Raw genomic sequence first — 25,075 nt, forward strand, 5'->3', positions numbered from 1 at the left:
TACTGTGTGAAACTCTTACACTGGCAATCGTTTCACACAGCACAACCACTGTTCTTGCAGTAGGCACTCTTTGTCCTCTGCTCCACGCAGCAAGCTTCGTCCTCCTCCTCTCTCTGGCTCCTAGATCAAAGCGTGGCTGCTCCTTTTATGTAACACCTGGAAGCACTTCTAGTGGCTCTGAAATTGGAGACAGATACAGCAGGGCTCACTAGTCTCCTCAGCATCCCCTGGCAGCACCCAAGGACCCCAATAAGAACTCCAATTCTCAACATGACCATTGGGAATCTGTGGTGATATCATAACTCGTGGGGCTGCCAGCTAGCGTTCTGGGGGAGATAATATCCTGTGTAAGCTGCCCCCCCACCCCCCTGTCTAAGCATGCTGTGGGCATCCTGACTGGGTAAAATTTCCAGTACAGCTCTGGACAAGTTGCCAGTCCCCAAGCGGCATCCCTGACAGGACAGATAAATTGACATTATTTGTCCTGAGTAGTAATATTTTCTTATTGTTCTGTAAAAGTTCCCTTTAACTATTTTCTATCTGTACCTCCTGTCTTGTTGAAGAACTGAACTGGTACTGGGTGCAGTTTGTGCACACTGTAGTTTTATTAAACAGTTCCATCATATTACAGTATCTATTATGTTTTTTTAAAATGAGAGGATTCAACTTTCCTCACAGCTCATATGCAACACTCCTAAAATCAGCAGGCCAGATTATGTCTGGGCTTTCTCTAGCACTGCTGTATCTTTTCTTAATAATACAGTCAGCAAATTACAAAATAATCAGTAAATTGTGTAGCTGGGGTATATTTCATATTTTTCACTTCTTGTGTTCAAAATTTTATATTTATTTATTCTGCTTTAGTCGTGCTCTACATGTCTATGTCTGAAGTGTATCCAAATTCATTAGTAGTGATTTTGATGTCTAAGGTATCCAAAATCCACCTAACATACTAACATCAAGTCTCATTCTTAAACTTGTGTTACGCAGTTCAGCATTGCTGTGAGCCAGAGCCTATCCTTACAGCACTGAGCAGTGTGCCACAGTTGACAGTTCATGTCAGAGCACAAACCAAGCATGAAGTCAAAGGAATTGTCTGTAGACATCCGAGACAGGACTGTCTCGAGGCACAAATCTGGGGAAAGTTACAGAAAAATTTCTGCTGCTTTGAAGGTCCAAATGAGCACAGTGGCCTCCATCATCTGTAAGTGGTAGAAGTTCGAAACCACCAGGACTCTTCCTAGAGCTGGCCGGCCATCTAAACTGAGCGATCGGAGGAGAAGGGCCTTAGTCAGGGAGGTGACCAAGAACCCGATGGTCACTCTGTCAGAGCTCCAGCGGTCCTCTGTGGAGAGAGGAGAACCTTCCACAAGGACAACCATCTCTGCAGCAATCCACCAATCCGGCCTGTATGGTAGAGTGGCCAGACGGAAGCCACTCCTTAGTAAAAGGCATATGGCAGCCCGCCTGGAGTTTGCCAAAAGGCACCTGAAGGACTCTCAGACCATGAGAAAGAAAATTCTCTGGTCTAATGAGACAAAGATTGAACTCTTTGGTGTGAATGCCAGGCGTCACGTTTGGAGAAAACCAGACACCGCTCATCACCAGGCCAATACCATCCCTACAGTGAAGCATGGTGGTGGCAGCATCATGCTGTGGGGATGTTTTTCAGCGGCAGGAACTGGGAGACTAGTCAGGATAAAGGGAAGGATGACTGCAGCAATGTACAGAGACATCCTGGATGAAAACCTGCTCCAGAGTGCTCTTGACCTCAGACTGGGGCGACGGTTCATCTTTCAGCAGGACAACGACCCTAAGCACACAGCCAAGATATCAAAGGAGTGGCTTCAGGACAACTCTGTGAATGTCCTTGAGTGGCCCAGCCAGAGCCCAGACTTCAATCCAATTGAACATCTCTGGAGAGATCTTAAAATGGCTGTGCACCGACACTTCCCATCCAACCTAATGGAGCTTGAGAGGTGCTGCAAAGAGGAATGGGCGAAACTGGCCAAGGATAGGTGTGCCAAGCTTGTGGCATCATATTCAAAAAGACTTGAGGCTGTAATTGCTGCCAAAGGTGCATTGACAAAATATTGAGCAAAGGTTGTGAATACTTATGTACATGTGATTTCTCAGTTTTTTTATTTTTAATAAATTTGCAAAAACCTCAAGTAAACTTTTTTCACATTGTCATTATGGGGTGTTGTGTGTAGAATTCTGAGGAAAAAAATGAATTTAATCCATTTTGGAATAAGGCTGTAACATAACACAATGTGGAAAAAGTGATGCGCTGTGAATACTTTCCGGATGCACTGTACATACTTTAAGTGTCAGTACCTAATGTGTTATAATGATGTATTAACATGAGAGCAAGAAGCGTTGGGCATTCTCCTACTAAAAATTAATGTTGCACTATCCAAGACTGATATTTCTCCCTTGGAGTTTGCAGCAAAGCAATCTAAGCATAGAGGAGAGGGGGTTAGGAGGTTCTCCTTTAATGTTTTAAGAACCACAATCAAAGAGTGGGGGTGGGTTGTCGTTTTCAGTGTTGCAACTGGGGCTTGAGGTTGATGGAGCAAAACGCATAAGCAAGATAAGAGTCGGTATAAGGGTGGGCGATCTTTTCAAAAAATCATATCATGATCCTTTTAACACAAAATCATGATCCACGATCTGAATTGCGATTGATGTTTTCAATGTGGCATACACTTAAGAGAATATCCGGACTCAAACTCATTAAGACCTAAGTTACACTTTACTTTAAATATCAAACAAAGTTGAATTCAATTGTGAATAGATTACATACGAAAATAATTCTAGAAATTATAAAATGTAAACAAGGGCAATTTTCTAATTCTGACACTTTCAAACATGAACATTCTTTAAAAAAATTGTAATCAGCAGCTAACAGATAATATAAATATAACCAATATAAACAAGTGCACTTTTAAAATTCTGGCACTTTCACACAACATTAAAAAATGTTTTACAGTTTCAGTTTCAAGTTGGGATCAACAGCCAGATAACCATAAAACAGGTTTTTTAAATACATGTATTTAAATGTAAACATTATAAGTGCAAGAAAACTGTTTCACAATCATTCTAGGTAATAAAATTAATATAATAAACCAAAACAGAGGAGCAGTTAAAATTAGAGATAGAAAGGTAGATGATGATGTAGAAACAGGTGAAGAATCAAATGTCCAGTACCTTTAATTTTAAATACAGGTACAAACAACTTCACTGTGCTATTAAACTACTGTAGCTAACTAAACTCCAGGCACTTTAGTTACATGTTTTAAACAAGAAAGATTAGGTTGGCATTCTGTGTACATTTGCTTATGCATTTATTTACATTTTCCCTGAAATACTCATACATACCAGGAGAGGTTCCAAAAACACTAACGACCAAATTCGAGGGGATGAGGGATGAAGACTCAGTTTCAGTCGTATCAGGAGACAGGTGACACTGAGTGTTTTAAAAAGAAAAACAAGAAAGGGTAATAGAGAATGGAAGGAAAAGAAATAAAACTGTATTGTCAAATAACGTAAGCACCGCACGGTAAAAGTTCAGTAGGTGCCTTTGGGTGGGCTTCTTGGCCCATATCCAAAAACAATTTGCCCACCAAACCAATTTGTAAAACATATTTCACATAGGTTTTTTCACATAGGCTTTCACTGAACATGTTTTACTTGTTAAATAAATAAATAACCTGACTCAAATTTACTTTTTGTCAGGAAGAGTGAAATGTGTCATTATTTTGCTTTACGCGCTCCCTTCCGATTCCTCCGTTCACTCTCCACATTTCATTATATCCTTTGTGTCCACAGTGAGCAGCCTCCCTCCCAGTGAACCGCTGCTTTGCTTTTCAGTTAGGAGATGCAGTGCTATACACTTAGCAGACAGTTCTTCAGATAATCAAGCTTACACTTGAAACGAAGGCCATCCCTTCCACTAGAGAGAAAGACCGATTCAAATGCTTAATCGATTGGCACCGTCAGCCTCAGCTGACAGGTGGCCAAAACATCTGGTGTGCCATTGCACTTTTTACGCGTGAATGGATAGATCGTAAAGGAAAACAGGAGAATAAAAAACAACAACTCGCGGTAAATGTGTTTTTTTTCAGCATCCCTTTGCACAGACGATTCTTGGGCTGGCGTGTGCAGCAAGCTACGCAATGACAAGCTATTCCCTATTCACTTTACTCTTCAGACGCAGACGCTAATGCCAATAGAGTCAGCCTCAGACTGGCGCATGCTCACTGACTTTTTTTGCGTAAGCTACGCTAGTTTTTCGCGTAAATCCTTCCCAAGTACACACCAGCATATTAATTTGCGTAGCCCAAGGCTCCCTACGTAAGCCCGTTGAAGACTTAGGACAGCAGGATGCCACTGCACAGGCCTGTCCATTTCAAGCTGACATGTTTTAAACTTTCACTTCATGCGGACATATTTTCAATCTTGATTAAACGCAGCAGTCATCTTTTAATAACCATTTCGAAAGCACGCTCTAATGTCAAGTTCACGCTCTCGAAGAAAATTCTTCATGACCTGCCTGCGGGTACAGCCACAGCCGCCGGGTGGCGACGAGCCACCGCTGCCACTTGCAGTCTAAACCAGCCTGGTTCGCGTCCCCTGCATTCTCCACCAAGGCTTCCTTTCTACCTTTGCATTTTTAAAGCCGATTCTTTATCTCATGTTCTGCACTTTTAATGTCACTTTTGCCTCGTGCCAGTTTATTCATTCTGCGCTCTCAGCTTGCACTGTTCATTTCATGCCTTCATTTTCTCTTCACTTTACGTTCTCCAGCCCAATGCAGCTCATCAGAAAGCTCCATGGCGAGGCTGTGTCAAGAATGTAGAGGATTGTCTGGATACAGCTTCCAGCCCTGGATGACATTTATAGCACATGCTGCCTCAGGAAAGCCATCTGCGTGGATTCAATTTGAAATTCTCCAATCCGGCAAATGCTTCAGAACAATTCCTGGACGGGGCACCAGCTCATTGCTACCACTGCGCCACTGTGCTCCCATGTTTAATGCATGTTTTAATGCATTTCATCATGAAAATAATATCATAGTATTCTAGAATGTTCAGAGAGATGTAATATAATGAGTGTAATGTACTATATGTGGAGATCAGTGGATGGGCGCTCCCATCTGTGAAAGAGAAAGCCCGTTTAAGAAGCATGTGTGATTCACACACCTAGAACACTCAGAATACAAAGCATTTAACGTGCTACTTTAGTTACGATGGGATTTGAGAAACTGTAGTAAATTAAACATTGATTTTAAAATGAAATTTACAACATCTTACTTTAATGACAAAATAAACTACAAGATTAAAGTGGAAATTTTGAGATTAAAGTCAACATTTTGACCCTTTTTTCTTCACTGTGTACACATTTTTTTTCTTTTCTCTGTACCCTAATACACTTCTGTATGACACTCAGACGGTGGGCTATGACTTGCCTTTTCACGACAACCTGGATATCTGACCACTTCTTTTTTATTTCGGCCACTGTGCAACTTTCTGCACTTGTACTTTCGAGTGTCTCCGCCACTCTGTATTACTCGGTCAACTTCGTTTTATCATTTATACCACTGCTTAAGCCAACAAATAGTGTGTTTTTCCTTGCCTCCACTTCGCATTTGCTGAAAGTGTCCCCCCCCCCCCCATGCTTTTGCCATTGTCTTTTCACAAAATGGCTATTTATATTGATTTACGTATTCAAAGGGGCATAATTCTGGGAGGAGCTGGGGTGGGGTGGCAGGCACATGCACACTGACCGGGATTTATGGAGCAAAAATTCGTGGAAGCTGGCTTATGCATGGTTTTGTGCATCTGAATTTTTTTGTGGGTACGCACATTTACACTTCTGTCCGTACAGCATGTTTTAGTGGTAATCAGGGTGTCATTTAAATGCTACAGTAAACATGCATGCTAGTATGTGCAACAATTGTCTATAATAAAATAAACTTTAAATGTGTTGAAGATGTAGTTTTTTACCATGATAGCAACCATTATGAACACACTGTAAGCCACCACTGATTCATAAATTATGTGACTACTTCTTGAGGAGGGCATTTTTGCTGTGAGGAAATCTGAAAGATTTGTGTTTGGGGAATACAATTACAAGAGGCAAGGAAAACCATATTGAGATTTAGGGAATTGGCTTGTGTAAAACGGCACATGTAGGACGGTTTAACGAATGTGGCTGCAGTAACCTTCATTATTAATGACACATAATGTCCTCTACAGCTACAGTAAGTATTGCATTTACTTTATTGTCAGATAACAGATCGAAATGTCCACACACTCATGATTGCTTCTGTCCTTTTCTAGACTACATATTTAATTCAAGACTATATAAAATACAACCAAGTACAGTAGTGTCTTATTCCTTTTTACAGGTTGAGGAGAGAGCAAAACCTCATAGATGTCAGAGGGTTCCTGCTGTTTCAATGTCGACAGAAGCTTCGGACGTTGCCAGTCACACAGGAGGGGAATTTGACACAAATGTTTAGACTAATTTCAAATTCCTGGCTCCTGTGTTGAATTTGCCACCGCTGTTAGTGCTGTTCCTGTCAAGGTGATCACTTTAACCAATAATGTTGATTTTTACAGTTGTGATCCTTCTCTCCTCCATAAGATAGATAGATAGATAGATAGATAGATAGATAGATAGATAGATAGATAGATACGTGATACATATAAGGGAAATATTATGTTATTAAGACAGAAAATGTAATAACGGTTATATAAGGAGAGTGTATAGTCCTTGTGTAATGTGTTCAGGTATTTTCTTTTGGAATGGAAAATCTGAAAATACAGGAAAACTGTTTGGACAATCCCAAATCAACATTGTCTCTAATAAATACCGTCAAAGAAGTCACTTATAGAATCTTACATAAAGTATACACCATTTTAATTAACTCTGGCCAAATCCATGCATACTCACAATTAACTTTGCATGTTTTGTGATAATGCTAAAGAATCAGTTTTATTTTCTACCTGTATTTACACCTAATCTCTGTGGGTGGAAATTCAAAATTACATATCCATAACTCTTAAGATGAATGTTAACTTTAAAGGAGTCGTAAGGAATAGCACATATAAAGAAATGATACACATTTTTAATTTGGTGTTGTTGATTCAGAGATATAAAGCTAAATGGGTTAACAGTCTTCCACTATTTATTACATTTAAAACTAAACTTCAGTTTTATTTAAATTCATAAGTAAGGTGAAAAACAATAAGGCAAAGAGGACAACTGAAATAGGCAATAAAATAATTTGACATAACATGAATATTTCTGGTTGCTGTTGGATTGTATTGTACTGTATACTGTCTTACAAATATCTGTTTTGAGTAACAATAAAAAAAACACAACTACTCCGTTCTGAAGCGCCACTGGATCGACATGAACATGTGCTTCAAGAAATTGGTACCATGTTTCATGTCAAAAGACCCATTCCAAGTGAAATGTGTGATCTTAAAATGTATAACAAGCCCAGGAATGCGTTTTATTTACAATTTTATTGGTCCTAATTTCAGTACAGTTAAAAATATTTTGATCTTTGGATCAACGAAACAAAAACTGCGAAGGTGTGATTGCAAAGGTTGTGGATTTTAAACCACGGAGTTGATCTGTGTGTGTAAACCTATGCAAGTCACCCAACCTATCTGTCAAGTTGTTAAAAAGTATCTGTAAAAAGCTGTAATATGTTCTGATACTTTATGTCGGATAAGGCTGTTAGCCAAGTACAGAACAGTAATAGTAATGTAATTTAACACCTGACACCATGTTTAAATAAATCATTGCAACTCACCGTTGGAGAAAAAATGACGAAACTTGCAATTTACACGATACTCGTATAAAAACATCACACACTGACAAGCCATCGATGCTTGCCGCCTGGAAAACAGTCGAACTCTGCGAGCGGCACTTGTGAGAGCGAACGAGCCGACGCAGTTCGCGGTCTCGCGGGACTTCCCGTAGACAGATTCGCTCGTCGAGACCGCGCTTGTCACAACTGAGTCGGACTGCAGACGTTCTCCGGTAGCGTGTGGCGTGTCAGAATCTTTTGGAATCAAATTTGTGCCGAATGTATGTAAAGACGTTACTGGCTCATTTTTATTCCATTGAATTCCTATAGCGACAACAACTGCGCAGTTTGATATTACAAACACATCCATTAAAAAATTGCATTTTAAAACTAAAGACGTAGTTGTTCCGTTGGAAACTATTGGTCGAGCCAGCAGACCCCTGTGACCCTGTAGTTAGGATATAGCGGTTTGGATAATGGATGGATGGATTTCGCTCCACTCATTTTAGTGCACGTCTTGGCAGAAGGGATGGCCGCAGAAATGAACAGTACTTTTATTTAATCGCATGTACACTCTTGACGTTTTTGGTTACCAGTGGTGATTTGTATGTAGCCCGTTCCGTAAATACGGAGAGAGCGGTCATGAACAGGTTAACCTCTTGGTTGTGTTTAGTCAGCAAATACGGTAAAACAGGCATCCTTAGTATCTGCAGCATTATGTTGGAAAAGTCTTTAGCAGTAACATTGTATTTGATGATGCAATGCGGCGGGGAAATGACCTGCCCGCATTCAATAACAAAAGCACATTGCAGATATGGTAATTCATTTTAAAAGCAGGCCCTCCTCACCAACAGGAGAAACATGTTTTAACGTTAAGAAACATAATGAACTGAACAACTTGTCAGCACGGCAGATTGGGCAGATGGCGAGGAGAAGAAAAAAAGACTAATCATCACCGGAAATGACGTCATTGAGTGTGTATATAAGCTTAAGACATTGTCGTGTGTGTGTCATTTTCATCATACAGGTGTAAGGGGGTCATAAGAGCAATGAGGCAACCCAAACGTAAGACGTCTCTGTGTTTTTATATTTCTTTTATTAGTTTGGAAGCGCAAAATAAAACTGCAGTTACGTTACAAAGAGTACTTTTATGACAAACGCTTCCACAACAGTAGTGTTTTACATTGATAAGGAAATTAAATAATTTCATTCTCGAGATATTTCTTTAATATTAGACATTACATGTTGAAGTAGTGATGTTATATCTGGTGATTCATTGGAAATATGTGTACTATAATAGTTTCCAACTTTAATACATATTTGGTATTACTGTTGCATTTGGCTAATTTACTGTTTTGTTTTTACATTTAAATTGGCATACTGCCTGCAGTAGGAGCGACATCAGTCCGTTCATGTGTAGTGTTTAAAATAGATGGCTGGGTGATAACCATCTTCCAGAATTTTAAGGAATCAGTGCTGCCATGCATTTAATACATAAATTCCTTAATATTGAAGAGTTATTTATTTTATATACCCTGTGTGTTTGAGTATTTGCATGTTTAGGCCTATGCTTATATAAATGGATTCTTGCTAATGGTCTTGTTTTTAGGATACTTCATTTTCAAATTTGTTCTTTTTGAATCATCAGTTAGAGTAAATTTATGAAAACCTGTGAATTAAACAAACACTGAAAAATAAGATGGGGCAGGTTTTTAATAGGAAATACCTATTTAAAATTAATTCCAAAAGTATGGCACATACACTGTTGCACTAATGTAGAAAAATGTGTAATTAAATGCAAAATAATTTGCAAAAGTTTAACATTTTTTTGATAAACATATTATTTAAATTATAAAGTAACAATATCGTGGTAGCCCAAAAATCTAAGTATAATGCCTCCATAGGTCATACTTAAAAAAAAAAAAAAAAAAAAAAAAAACATTATTTACATATAAGTGATCATTAATGTAAATTTCATATTATTTGTTGTTATCTAGATAATTTGAGTTTTTAGATCTTATGCATTTTTAATACTTTTTTTTTTTTAAATTGTATGAAAATGTTACAGGGGCGGCACGGTGGCGCAGTAGTTGCACTACTGCCTCGCAGTTAAGAGACCCGGGTTCGCTTCCCCAGGTTCTCCCTGTGTGGAGTTTGCATGTTCTCCCCGTGTCTGCGTGGGTTTCCTCCTACAGTCCAAAGACATGCAGGTTAGGTGCATTGGCGATCCTAAATTGTCCCTAGTGTGTGCCCTGCGGTGGGCTGGTGCCCTGCCTTGCACCCTGTGCTGGCTGGGATTGGTTCCAGCAGACCCTCGTGACCCTGTGTTAGGATATAGCGGGTTGGATAATGGATGGATGGATGGATGGAAAATGTTACAAATACACTTTAGTGTGCTAATATTAAACAGTATAATAGTCACTTGTCTTTTGATTCAACTTTATTGTGTGACTTAATAGCATTGTCTAATATATGTAATTGATGTTTCAAATCATACCTATGTTGTAGCTTCTGAGCACAGATTATGTAGGGTTTGTAAATTTTCTAATTTGGGGCTTAGTGGATTCAAGTTTTCCTTCCAGTTTCTGCTATTTAACTGGACTCATTTCTCTCTTCTGTTATTACTTACCACATTTTAATCTTTGTCAATCCAGGAGTTCCTACTATAGTTTTTCTTTTTGAAGAATTATATCAAATATTTTTTGTTTTCTCATTAGAAAACTATTTTGAAATGTGTCACTTAAAGAGCTGCTTGGTAATTAGCAAGCATTATTATTGTATCTGACAGATACTCAATGAGTGAATACACAAAATCCATACAGACGGCACGCAGGCCGGGATTTAAATACAGGCAGGTGCTGTGAGACCGCAGTACCGACCACACTGCATTGTGGCAAACATTTCCACTGCTTCTGAATACAAAGTGACAGCGGAGAAGACCAGGTAATTCAAAAAGTGTAGTTAAAGGAAGGAATGAGTAGGAATGTATGAATTCTGGCCATTCCAAAAAAAAGATTGCATTACTTGCAAAAAGTACTGTATTGCTTCGCGGTAATTACAGAGTTATTTTGCAAACATTTTGCCTATTGATGCCTTTCTCGTGCATGCATGTTTCAGTTATCTAGTGACCGCTATTGATGAAGAGTTTAAGCAAACTGAACCAAGTTATAGCCATACATTTTGTTTCAGTTTAGAGTTTAGTAAGATTAGTGCTGATATTTTAACATAGGCAGAGTGATAGCACAGAGCTAGCATTACTGACTCCCAGCACCAGGGTCTGCATTGCTTTTTCATGTTCTCCCTGTGTATTTCTGGATTCATTGTTATTAGTAAGTGTGCTTAGAGGAATATTTCATTTAAAAATGTATTTTTTATATATATATGTTACTTTTGTAGTGTGGCAGAAAGAAATTTTTAATTTCACGTTTTTGTGGAGAAAAGCCAGAAAAAAGATTTCATTGTACACTACCCAGCGGTGACCAGTTCTAGACATTGGCAACCAATATGAAATGTCCATGGAAAAAATTCTTACATGACTCATGTCACATAATGATCCACATGTCTGTTATCCATTCATATTCTCAGAACATGCAGAATACTATTAATACTTACTTCTGGAAAACTCTGCATAAAAGACACTGTTTATGTACTCGCTGATAATTCCAGGAGTAACTATTTAACTATTTTAATAAAAAGAGCTTTTGTTTTGCATGTTTTGAGTGAGCGACTGAATAACCGAAACAAAAGACATGATTATATGACATGGGCAACACAATTTATTTTTCTTTTTTCTGATTTTTCACATTATTTGCCATTAGCCATTGTTGAGGTCTGTTATGTCATAAAATTATGTTTCCATTCTGGATACACATGTAAGTTTTTTTTTTTTTGTTTTTTTTTTGCCACCTCTACAATCTACATGAGGTGTGTAAGATATAAAAAAAAAAATCATTTTTGACGGAGTATTTCCTTACCTGTGGATGATTACCTATTTTAACACTGAATACTGGAAATGTGCCAGTAATACCTCTGAATAAAGAACATATGTTTAGTCCTTCATGTGCTATGAAGTTAAAAATATCCATCCCCATCCCAAGCTCCGAAAGATTCAAGGTCTGAACACTAACTGCTACACCACCAGGTCACACTCCAGGGGCCATGGGAAATGGAGCCATGAGCCCAGAACACATCCTGGATGAGATTTTAGTCCATCAATGGGCTCGGAATTTGAAGCGAGTATTTTGCAGCTAATTGCTATACCATCATGGCACTATGTGTTTCTTTTTTTGTTAATTGTGTTTGTGTAGTGCCTTGTGCTTGTAAGTTATCGTACACTACTTATATATTGAACTAAATACACATACATAAAATAATCTTGTACAACAAGTAGTAGCAAGTATTCAGCTTTTAGGTTTCTGTTTTGATTGAATTTACTTTCCTCATAAAATTCCTTGAGATTTATAGTGAAGAATTTGATATTTTGAAAGTCAGTTTTGTACATAGTCTGCTGGAATTTAGGTGCCAGTGCGCTCACCACACATAAGCAGTTGGGTGGGAAGTGGTGAGAGAAATGGCCAATTACAACGGATGTCCAGGGATCTTTTAAGACCACAGTGAGTCAGGACCTCAGTTTTACATCTCATCTGAAGGACGGAACCACTTTTACAGGACAGTGTCCCCATCACTTCACTGGGATCCATGTTCAGATCATAGGGCAAGCGCCCCCTGCTGGCCTTGCCAACATGTTTTGCAGCAGCATCCCAAGATTTTCCTATGTGGTCACCCATCCAAGTACTGACTGGGCCTGAACATGGTTAGCTTCAGGTGGATAAACTCTTCTGAAGTGCATGTGGTTTCTTGTTATAACAGGTATTGTGGACAGATATCTGAAAATGTTTGAGTTGAGAGGGAAGGTCAGTGAAAATGACGGTTATTGTAGGTGTTATGCAGTAATACATTGCATTACTTTGTTGGAGTGAAGTACCACCAATTTGTTATCCACTCATTCAACATACTGAATGTTTCAAGTGATATCACATCACCATCTTACAGGACGTGTTTGATTTCTCCTGGTTAGTACTGAGCACCAGATGAGTCGCCTTCACCAGTTGACAAGTGAGGCTGCATTTTTCTCTTCAAGTTTAAAAAGCTTTAGAATATAATCATGGTCTCTTTAATCTGACTGGCTTCAGCCCTTTTCCAGGTTTGAAACAAAAGTGCAGAAATCAGATTACCTTTGAATGCTGCCATAAAATTGTAATTTTTTTTTATCCTTACATTAAGATTTTCTGTAGTTTTTTTTTTCTTTTAAGATTTTAAAATAAGTTTGGTAATTTGTACCCTTGTACTTCAAATGTACAGAGATCCATTTTCTAACCTATGTATCTAGTTAATCACCAGTGCTAGTGTTAGAAGACGAGCCTTCATTATTTCATTTGGCTCAAATGTTTACAAGTACATGTTCTAGATAAAGTCTGTCCTTTACTATGTAAAATGGAGAAAAAAAATTTATTATGCTGCATCTCTAACAGTAATCCTGAGTTTCAGGGAAACTTGAAGATGTCTCAGTATTGATTTAAAATCATGCCTGCATTTTATAGTAGAAAAAAGTTAAAAGGATGCACGATAAAAACACATTAGTGAGTGACAGTAAAAAGAACAGTGTAGTGTGCAAGGGAAGACTCTTCAGGTTTTAAAGTGAGCTTATTTGTAAAAGGGTAAATGGAGAAGAATTAGTGTTTTGACAGCCAATTTTAAACATGAAATTCTATGTAAGCCAGTGGTTCTCAAACTGGGGGGCACGAAGATAAAATATGAAAAATACATCTATTGAAACCAAAACAAATTTAATTTAAACTACATTCTGATACTAGAAAAATAAATTTAGAGTTTGATAAATGTCGATAAAAGTTAAGTAGGTATAATAAAATATGCATCTGATATAATAATAATAATAATAAATTTTATTTATATTGCACTTTATATTTTAGCAATCCCAAAGTGCTAAATATCATTAATTAAAAAATAAATTGGTATTAGTGGGCTCCTTTCAAAAAAACGTTAGGGGGGCGCAATTAAAACTGTTATGAAAACTCAGGTCGCAAATACTTAAAGGTTGAGGAACGCTGATGTAAGCAATTGCATATTTGTGAATATGTGAATTTCCCCCTGGGATTAATAAAGTATCTATCTATCTATCTATCTATTTTTAGTTTGTAAAGCCAATGTTTCTCAATATTGAATTAACTTAAAAGTTAAATGTTACTGTTTGTGGCAGTGTTCAGCTTTAGTGCTTAGTGCTGCTGTCTCAGGTCCAGGCACCCTGGGTTAGACTAAGGATCCAGTCACTTTATGCAGTTTATAAAGTCTATCCATGTTTTTTTTTTTTTTGTCTGGCATCAGAAGAAGTTTTCTTGCAAGTGTGCCTGTGACAGTCTAGAGTTAATTCTGAAGTGAGGCCTTATTTGTGAATGTTGGCTTTCTAGAAAAGTGGGTTCTGGAAATACGTGATAGTTTTGGCTAGTCCAGTATTAAATTACCACTATGATGTTATTAATTTCTAATGAACCAGAAATGTTTTGGCCATAATTTTTGGAGTGTGAAAACTAGATTTTTATTTGCTGAATTGAATTCTAACTTGATTGCGAAGATATATTTTTCTAACAAAAGGGGCTAGTCAAACAAAATATATCAAATTTAATTCTAAATCCTTTCCTTGTTTTTCTAAATAACATATGTCAGTAAAAACATTTAAGTGATTAGGAAAGGCTAAATGCTTAATAAAAAATGCTATGCTTATTGTTGTTTTGCTTAAAGTTTGAAATATTCTGCTTGTAATTGTTGTACAGTATTTTTTCACTGATTTGTGTTTAGACGCACTTCTTAATAAGTTTTTTAATAAGGAAACTGGTAGGGAATTTTAAAAATAACTTACAATAGATATTAATAGAGGATAAAAATGCAATTTGGGAAAAAGAGAAACGCTTAGATATACATTTATAATAGTTTCCTAAAAGTGTGTTTTTATTTTTTTATCTTCCAATGGTTGTCAGTATTTAACACGTAGGATCCTTAAATGGTTTAGACAATAGCTTACTATTTTTAAATATGTAGTTAGTAAAACAATGTTCTTTTTTTTTTCCTCTAGAAATCATAACGTACCTGAGTAAAGGAATCACGAAAAGTTCAAGGGACATATATGAACTTTCAAATTCAAAACTATGTTGGCTTGCAAAAAACTTGCTGACCTACTCCAAAAAGAACAAAGGTTAAGTAAGACTTTCTTTGAAAATAAGAAGAACCTATAAATTACATATCATCAATAAGGGGCATGGGAAAACTTGGGTTATCTTTTCTTAATGATGGAAGGAGTCAATTATTTGAAAAGATTTTTAACAAAGAACAATTTGTTTTCCTTGGTGTGAAACAGACACATGTTGCAGTTTAGTAAAAATATATACAGTACAAGGTAATAGTGTTAGTAACACTGTTGTTAAAATTAGGCAACTGTTGTTGACAGTACTATATTTAATATAACTGAGTTAAAAACCCTGTATCAATAACGCCTGGAATCTGATCTGAAAAAGCTGCAGCATCTGCAGGTTAGGGTTGGTCTGCCAGGTGTCAAAAATGTGTACACATTCCTGTATAGCATTGTCAATTAATACGGGATCATGCTAAATTTCCACCTTTGGACAAATAAAGTACTATCTATCTAGTATGTTCCTGAATTTATAGAGGAAACATAATGCAATTGCAAGAAAACAATGCTGTCGCCATACAGAAGGTGCCTTATGGGTTCTAAGACAGCCTTTCTAAAAAAATGTGGAAATGAAAACCAAGTTACTGTCTGTTTTAATATTGGCCATGTATATGCAGATCCTCACAAATAATCAATATACCTCAACATTATGAATTTAAAATTACTCGTTTTGTTTTCGTTAGTGTTTGTACTGCCCCTGAATAAAGATCACTTCTGTGATAAAGAATGCAGCTTTGAATACATACATTTTATTTTGATTTTCTGCTGGACTTGAGTCTTGGAAATGGGCTTTGGCTTTTAAGAGGAAGACAAATAGTAGTATCATACTCTCATTTTACATTAGGTATTATAGTCAACTCACATAAAATAGCAGTTTGCAGTATCACCCATTTTGCTTTGACATGTCTCTCCAGATACATATAGCTCTATATTTAACAGTTCTAAAAATCAAAGTAGATTTTACTCATGTGCTCAGTTCAGTACATGAATTTATACTACTGCAATATATTTTTTTAAAGTATTATTTTTGACACTGAAAAATATTTAATAGCAATTATCAAACATTTCTTGTTTCTTACTGCAAATTGGTACTCTTATTTTGATCTAACATAGTAAACTCTTTGATAGGGGGTGCACATTGCAAACTTTTGTTTTGTAAAAGACATTGATGTACATATGACCAAAAAAGACAAAGATTAGTACCTTTCTTCTTGACGAGCATTACAGTCAGATTATATTCAGACATGGCTGACTGTAAGGGTTGTTATGGTTTCCACTGGATGGCTTTGTTGCAGCCAAACATTGAGCAGTATTTTTTTACCTGTGTTGTCTTGTATGTGAATCTAATTTTGAGCAAATCATTATTTCTTTTTTTCATCTGTAGGTTTGGCTTATAGTTTTGTTGCTCTTCTTCAGATGTGTAAATTTAAATTAGACTCCGAACTATTTGGTTTACTAATATTACACTTTATGGTGAGTAATTAGCCCCCTGAGAATTATGATGGGAAATTTCAATATGTTGTTTCCGACTTAAAAGATTTTTTTATAAATTTTTGCTATGTACTTAATATGTTGGTTACTTTCTACCTTTTGAACCCGTAGGTAGATTGCCCAAGTCAAACTACATGATGTGTTGATTTAAAGCATTTTCTGCTTGTAATCTGTGCAGCTAGTCTTGTTTGACAGAAATTGTATGGGGAATTTTTGGACTAGTACCTTTGTAGTAAAACAGAATAAATTCCTAACACTTTTTAATTTTGGCAATTTTGATATTAAAGGTCCAGGTTTCTCCATAAATCTTGAAGAATCTGAAGAGTGCATGGAAAAACTTGCAGTGAGTGGAATTATATATATTTTTAAATGTGTGGTTCATACAGGTTCCAAATACATGTTGTGACTTGAAATATTTTCTCTGTTACTCCTTTTGCATTCATTTCCTCAACTGGCCAACTGAAAATTGGAGCAAAATTTCTGTTTCTCATTTTAATATTCTCCCTCTATGCGTTCTCTATTCTCATGCAGAATATATTTTTATTAGAAATGTTACCTTGAGACCAGAATATATACAGTTCACATTTGATCGTGTTTATTAATCCAGATTAGAAAGTTTCACGCACCTTTGATTGGGGCCGTGAAGTTTGAATAAATGTGAAGCATTTGTTTATATTAGAAGTTTAGTTTTACAAGTGATATTTATTAATGACAGAAATATTTTGACTTGAAGGTGTTATATATTAAGAGAAACTTTCTAGGTGCTCCTTTACAGTTATAATGCATTTGTATATGTTCATTATTTCTTTCCTTTTCTTAGATGTTATGAAAAGGGCAATACAGTATGCAAGTTCTCCACAATGTCCATTTTTCTTTAGTAATTTAAACATTTCACCATATCCTTATTAATGCAGCTGCTCATTTTCAAAATTGCTGATGATACGAACTGTGCCTTTATAAGCACATTGTACAGAGTATACCGTACCATCAGAAAACATATAAAAAAAATTCTGTTCAACAAAGAACAGTAATACTTGCAGCATATTTCAAATTCAGTTTCTCCTGGCATTTAGACAGTATACAGTAAAATAATACTTATTTGTTCCTAAGGATAAATACTAGTACTTCAAAATGGAAATGTAAACCATTCAGTCTATTTAAAGTACAAATAAAATCAAAGGCAAATGCAGCAACAAAAGTATAGCAGGTTGATTGCAAGACTGCACAATATGAGAGAGACTGAAGGAGTTAAACTGCTGCAGTTTATTCACATGGAGAAAAAAAGGTGACATGACTGAAGTTTTGGAGTTTCTAAAATAATAAAAGTAATTAGTACACTGGATCCCGGAAACAGTTCTACAACTAGAACATTGGGACATAGATGGAAACTTGTTAAAAGCAAATTTCACATAAATATTAGAAAGTTTTTCTTTACATACAGAACCAGAAGCACATGTTAAAAACACATGTTAGAGACTAGGACATTATTAATCTTCAAAACTTGCCTTGATGTTATTTTGGAGAAACTAATTGTACAGGATTAAGGAAGCTTTGTTGGGTTAAATGACCTATTATCAAAATTGCTCTAATATTTTCATGATATAATGCCTCTCAACTTATTTAAAATATATAAATCTCACCATTTCTCTTTCAAATACTCATTTTTGTAATCAATCATGAGAAAGGAAATTTATCAGCCAACTGGTAATTATACATATTTCATGTTTCTGTGTCTGCTTTTATATTCTCATAAGTTAAAGTAACCCTTGGCTGCTAATATGTTGGGAGACTAGTGTTAATGAACATGTGAGAACATGTGTGTAACTGGCCACATACATGAGGGGTTCAGATTTCCCTTTTACTATGGCAACATATACTATATATGTCATGTTATTTATGGGTAAGAAGAGTAAGTTTTTTCAGTAGATAAGAGCAGTGAATAAAATCAAAAGCTGAATACATGTTTACATTTCCCTCTGTTTCCATAGAGTTATCATTAACAGTACACTACACCACAGTAGGTATTAATTTTTTGAGTGTTGGACCCCTAAATATTAGGTTTTATTCTTAATATTCTCATTTGGAGGGTACATGGTAGTCATGCACAATATACACACAATTACTATTGTAAATCATTTTTTTCTTCATGCTGGCCTGCCATTCTTTGACCTCTTGATATTATTTTTGAAAGATCGTTAAAAAACATGGTCTCACCTAGATATGTATTTGAAATGTATTGCTATATCACTGCTTAAATTATAAACAAAGCTGCTCAATGTTTTGAGGAAGTAACATAAAGTATAGTATTAATAGAGTGTTCCTCATTTTTTTAAGAGTATAAACCTGCATGATTATTATATTGAGGGTTTCCTGCGTAGAGGAGCTTTTGGAAAGGTGATGGAAGGATACCGAATGGCAGATAATCTACCTGTAAGGAGGATTCCTTCATACTTTCTGTACTGATATTTTAATGACAGATCAAGTACCTGTAAGGAGGATTCCTTCATACTTACTGTAGTGATATTTTAATGAGTGATGCCTTTATTTGTAAAATTTGAAATTAATTTTGAAACGGTACTTTAACCCTTCACACTTAGTGTTGAAATGGTTGGTATTCACTTATAAAGAATTTGCTCTCCTGGTTTCACGCTGTTGCTTCCTTAATGAAAATATTCTGCCTTTTCTGTTTTACAGGTAGTGATTAAATGTGTAGACAAGGAAAAAAATGCATATGTTTTTGTGGTAAGTACATTTTATTGACATCATTTTTTATGTAAACCATAATAAAAGAGATGTTGGTTCCTAGAAAAAAAAGCTCTGTGTTTTTATCTGGTTTTGTGTTGTTTAACTGTATTATTTATTTATTTTTATTTTTTTCTTCTCCACGAGCCTAATGAAACAACACCTGTACCCATGGAAGTGGCTTTAATGATGATGGTAAATAGACCTCCAACATGTCCAAACATCATTCGGCTTTTGGACTGGACTGAGACAGCCTCAGTATATATTATGGTTATTGAGAGACCATTTTTTTGCCAGGACCTGTCTGATTTTATGCATTCCCAAGGTGGAAAACTATCAGAACCAGTGGCAAAGTGTTTTTTTAAGCAAATAACCGAGGCAGTTCAGTACTGTCACTTCAAAGGTGTATTCCATAACGATGTGAAGAAGGAAAATATATTGGTGGTCACTGGGACATTCCAGTTAAAGCTGATTGACTTTGGGTGTGGCTTTTTTTTGAAGGACACAGAGTACAGTGGCCATGTTGGTAAGTGCAAAAATAGGTTGAATCTCGTTAAAAATATCCCTTTTATTTGGACTAAATTGTTAAACTGTTCTCATCTTTAGGCACAATACCTTATTTTGCCCCAGAGAGATTTCTTTATAACACATTTCGAGCAATTCCAAGCACTGTCTGGACTTTGGGTGTCAACCTGTTTGAAATGGTCAGTGGGTTCCTGCCATTTAGTAGTATAGATGACATCTTAAGAAACACTCCCCCTTTTCTTTTTGGAATTTCTGAAGGTGAGATGAAAAAAAAAACCACAGATTTAATGGTTAACTATTTCAAATTTATCCCCTTTTTTAAATTTTTCTCAACGTCAATCCTCATTCTAGAATGCCGGGATCTGATCAAATGTTGCCTTACATTTGACTCAAATCAGCGTCCCTGCCTGGAAGATTTACTTCGTCACAAGTGGTTACAGTAGAAGTGGCCTTAGTGTAAGTAGTGTGCAGCCTTTTTTTAAACAGGTTGACGCCAACAATTTTCTTCTTGAGCCACTGTTGATTGAAAATACTTTTAAGGAGAAAATGTTGGTTAAAGGTTTCAGCATGTTGAGCTTTTTTATGGTTACTTGGCAAACTTGCCTTCCTTTGTAATTTGCTGTCTGATTTTTATTCAAAACCTAATTTAGGTCTGTGCTGCCTCACAATAGTATGGTGTTGCTGATGCTGTAGGTGCATTACTCAACAAATGCTGAATTGAATCAAATCCTGCACTAGTGACACTGTTTGATGCAGATCAAGCCATAGTGTAAACACTGCACCAGATAATGCTGCAGCATGCCCTGGAAAGCAATTCAGAAATCTTAATTGGTTTGACTTAGTTTATAACTGGCATGGATATTTGAATGAGCTGAGATCCTCACTGCAGCTCTAAAGGCAAGAGCAGCACAGCAGCTAAATAAATCTTCTCTGCAAGATGTTTTTTCATTTCATCACCTTTTTTTTTTTTTTTTTGCTCTTGCAGTTGCTAATATTTTATTCAATAAAATATCCAACAATATTCAACAGTATTGATATTGATTATTTTTAGCATGTATGGAAATATATTGTATTCAGGTTTCAGTCATGGCTTTCTAGTTTACATATTCAAAATTCTTCATAAAGCAAGATTTCTTCATACACTTTTTGAATATGATAGAATTAGGAAATGTGTGACGTGAAGGTTTCTGTAATTTCACTGAATAAAAAATCATACACCTAATTTTATTTCTAGACACTTAAATTCAAAATTTACTAAAACTCTTACTTTCATGTTTGACCATGCAACATATCTGCACTTCCAGTATTTTTATTAATTTTGGCAGAATTTTTTGTCTTTGTCTGTTCTGACCACAAAACCTTTTTCCACACCTCAGCAGAATCAGACTCGTGCTTTTTGGTAAATTCCAGACATGCACTCATGTGATTAATGGCTTCTTTAGTGTCACTCTCAGTATATGCCAGTGTTATGCAGAGCTCCTGATATGGTTGGCTGGTGTACCTTTAATCTAGTCTTAGCTGCTGAAGCCTATAACTTCTTCAGTGATTGTTGGCCTCCCTGAGACTTCTCTCACAGTTGTCTTTCTTGTTAAGCGTAGAGGGTATTTCTTGGAGACAAACCTTTTTTTTAGAAGTCTATGGGTAGTATTACACAGCTCCTTCTTCCTAATAGCAGCATGCTCCTCTACCATTGAAATTAGTAGGCAGGCCTCCCAGTAATTCATATTAACCACCTGATGGAGTCACCTGTGGTTTTTGTGTGTTTACGTTTATGCATTATGTTTATATTCTTCCTTTCTTTGTTGAATGGCTGCAAAATCAACTTCAACTTATGCTACATATGCTAAGCAATACACATTTGCAATCTGTGTGAAAACTCAAACTCTGAATCATGTAATTAGTCACCTTAAGAAAATGATGTCAGGGTGAGATTTCAGGAACCACGATCTTTCTGTGTAAGAATTCTTTAGAATTGTTTCAAGTTTTCAAGTGCAGAATTCTGTATTCCATTTTGACTGAAAAAATGTTGCTTGCTTTATTTATTTACTGCAATAATTTTTCAGTGCACCTCTATTAGAAGAGATGCCCCCCACTTACACCAACCCCCAATCAGCTACTTATTTTGCCAGTTAAGAACAATTTGCTAGGAAAAACACTGATCAGTGCCCACTGGTTCTTGGACATCCAAACTCTTGGATATTATTGGGTGTCTTTTTCCTTTATTTTTGCATTTGTACTTTTTGTATATATAACTTCTTTGGAATACTTTGTAATCATCTTTTTCAGAGCTGTCCTTTAGATTTTAACCCAGGTCAAGTTAATCACTTAACTTAGGGTTTTTATCCAGAACATGTGGCACACTGATGGGACAAGTAATTTTAATTTTTTTTTTTTTGGTAACGTTAAACAATGTCATCACTTTTGATTTAAGTGCTTTCAAATGAAAATATCACCAAGAAAAAAAATTAGTGTATGGTTAAAAATTCAATACATACTAAAATATTTTGTTACATTTTTCAGTCACAATAGATTCTTCAGTAGTCAGTGGTCTTTTTTTTTTCTCGGTTCTAATTTTATCTTCGACATGATTTGTAAGATTTGATAACTGAGAACAATGCATTTAAAAGGTACATTTTTTAAAAGTTATGTCTACTAAAGAATATAAACTGTTTAGCTGTTGTGCTGTGGACTCTTAATATTGTATAAAACGTTTCGTGTGGATCAATTTACACTGTTTGCTAAACTTGATTTACTCTGAATGTTTCTATTTCTAGCTATGATGAGCTAATTGTGTAAAGAAAATAATTCTTAATCCATGTCACCACTAAATGTGCTTTTATTTCTCCGAAGTTATTTCTGACAGAATACCAGTGAATAATTTTTTTTTCTTCGAGGCTACATTTGAATTGTAAGTAAGAGAAGGTTGGTTGTTTTTATGCTGCAGAATAAATAGAATTCAGGTACCTTAAAATTCTTTCATTGCCCAAACAATTCCTTTTTAATGTTAAAAATTGTAATTGTACTCATTTTAATTTTAATCTTTACAGCATTTTTTATTGTTATAGCCATGGAAGAAATTCAGAAAAGTCCAAATATTGTTATACTCTGGGGAACATCAGTGTTTGCTTAGGGGCCAATAAGTAATTTTAACACAATTTTCTCATAGTAACATACTTGACAATACCCAGGGCAGAGATTTTTTTTTTTTTGATGTGGAACAATCCATCTTTCAAACTATTAGCACAGGCGCCTTCCTCATCATCTCAGGTCCCATCCAGTAATGCTTACCTAATAATCAATTTCAAGGCATAATGTAAAAAGATATTTTCACTCATGTACTGCATTGCATCTGCCAAGCTGGCTTGGCCACTAGAAATTAAGGGTCTTGTAGTACACAATGGAATTTCTGCAGCTCATGTGGAATTTGGCACCAGTTGCACATTCAATATCTTTAGTTTGTAATATGTGTTACTGAAAGCACAAGTGCATTGGTGGTGTTTGATCTCAGCATAACATCACTGTGGCCACTATCTCCATATGGCTTCAGCTCAGACAGTTGATTGTGTATGCTAACCAAGCGAAGCTATTTACTCCTAATAGGACCTTACATACAATGGCTGCAATATTTTGCTATATTTTTCATCTTTAATTCTGTAGAAGCAGCGTACAGTAATTGATATCACAATATCTCAAAAGTCCTGTCATACTTTTTAGGCAGTTTCAGCTTTAATGAGACCTTACCTACTTTTGATCATAAATATAACTTCATATGGCACTGTCTGTTTTTACATGAAATAGGGGAAATGTAAAATAAAAAAAACTTTACCCAAGACTTTTCTGAATAGATTAGATTTTGCTTCCTCAGTCATTCTTTCTTTTACAACTTGCAATATGAAAAAAAATGTAAATTTGATTTTTATATTTTTAATTTCTTCCTCTATTCTTTTTAGGACCTATTATTCCAAGGTGATTAAGGAATCCTAGGCTGCTGCCACTCTGCTCCTTGTTGGAAACAAAAACATTTAATTTCCCCCCGTCTTTATGTGCTTGAGTGTGTTGCATTTCTGTTCTAACCAAGCACTTGGTCACAAACTAAATCCTGTTCTGCAGGAGAGTTTTGTGCCTCATTTGACTGAACAGGTTTAAGACAATAGAATTGTTGCTGGTGTAAGCTGTTAAATTAGTATAAGAAAATATAGTGCAAACCTATTGTCACAGTTTCTTGCATTTAAATTTTTTTAGTGATATTCAAATCATTACTCTGGCCTGATTATAAATAACAGGTGAGACACTCATTCTTTGTTTGATAGCTTGATCATTTGAAATGCATTAACTAGCATAAATAAGATTGAGCAAAATGTTCCTTACTGCACATTCATTATAGTTATAATATCTTTAACTGCAGACAGCTAAGATATATTTGCTGAATATATTTTGATTTGAATGCAAATTGTGCTTTCCTCCATTTTGGAGTGTTGCTGTGCTGTATAAATAATACTATAGGCATACTGGTGGCGTTTCATGTTTACTTGACATAATAAAACTCTTGATTTTTTTTTTTCCTTCTTTCTTAGAGAAATATTTCTGTCATCTTTCTTCACACATCATAGAAAGAGTTCTGAATTTTGATTTCATCTCAATATCCGATAATGGCAAAATAATATTCTCTGAAATGAATGAATGCCCATTAGCCAAGACTATAAAATATGCAAATCATGACAGTTGCAGAAATTAATATCAGCTGTATGGATAAGATTTACCTGTTTTGTAGTCATACTGGTAGAAAGAAGTGTGTAAGTGGAGAAACCAATTTACTCATGATTTGCAAATAATTATATGGCAAAACAAAGAATCACCTTGCAATGTTTGTTCAGATAAGTCTGATTTTCTACATGCATATATTTGTATGGAAGGTATAACTATATATTTGTATGGAAGGTATAACTTTAAAACTGCTACCAGTTCAAGCCTGTATTTTTTGGACTTGTTCAGAGTTCTCCATATTTCTGTTTTTATATTTTAAAAAACCTGAATGTGATTTATACTATGTAGATTTTAAAACTTTTTTGACATGGAGGAAATAATTATTCACTGTTACGAAAATGTTCTGCTATGGAGTTTCATATGCAGTGAATTTGGCCTTTGTTTATTTGACCACAATATTTTGCTTCTAACAGGTGAAACAAAATGCAGAAGCTTTGCATACTTTTTTTGCTTTAATTTTTTAA

At 35.7% G+C, this 25,075-nt stretch overlaps 1 protein-coding gene across 2 annotated transcripts; it reads left to right on the forward strand.

The window, feature by feature from the left end:
* The first annotated feature begins 7,832 nt into the window (after positions 1 to 7,832).
* Positions 7,833 to 21,059, forward strand: LOC114654796 (serine/threonine-protein kinase pim-2-like). Of its 2 annotated transcripts, none has more exons than XM_028805598.2 (6): positions 7,833 to 8,109; positions 14,976 to 15,095; positions 16,868 to 16,923; positions 19,275 to 19,322; positions 19,470 to 19,848; positions 19,929 to 21,059. In XM_028805598.2, the coding sequence occupies exons 3-6, from the start codon at positions 16,909 to 16,911 to the stop codon at positions 20,288 to 20,290; spliced, it is 804 nt and encodes a 267-aa protein (XP_028661431.1). In that variant the 5' UTR covers positions 7,833 to 8,109; positions 14,976 to 15,095; positions 16,868 to 16,908; the 3' UTR covers positions 20,291 to 21,059. The 2 variants fall into 2 exon arrangements, with proteins under 2 accessions (XP_028661431.1, XP_028661430.1); XM_028805597.2 differs by lacking the exon at positions 7,833 to 8,109 and adding an exon at positions 8,813 to 8,893.
* Positions 21,060 to 25,075: the final 4,016 nt, after the last annotated feature.

Source organism: Erpetoichthys calabaricus, chromosome 7 (genome assembly GCF_900747795.2).
Source record: "Erpetoichthys calabaricus chromosome 7, fErpCal1.3, whole genome shotgun sequence".
Lineage (NCBI taxonomy): Eukaryota > Metazoa > Chordata > Cladistia > Polypteriformes > Polypteridae > Erpetoichthys > Erpetoichthys calabaricus.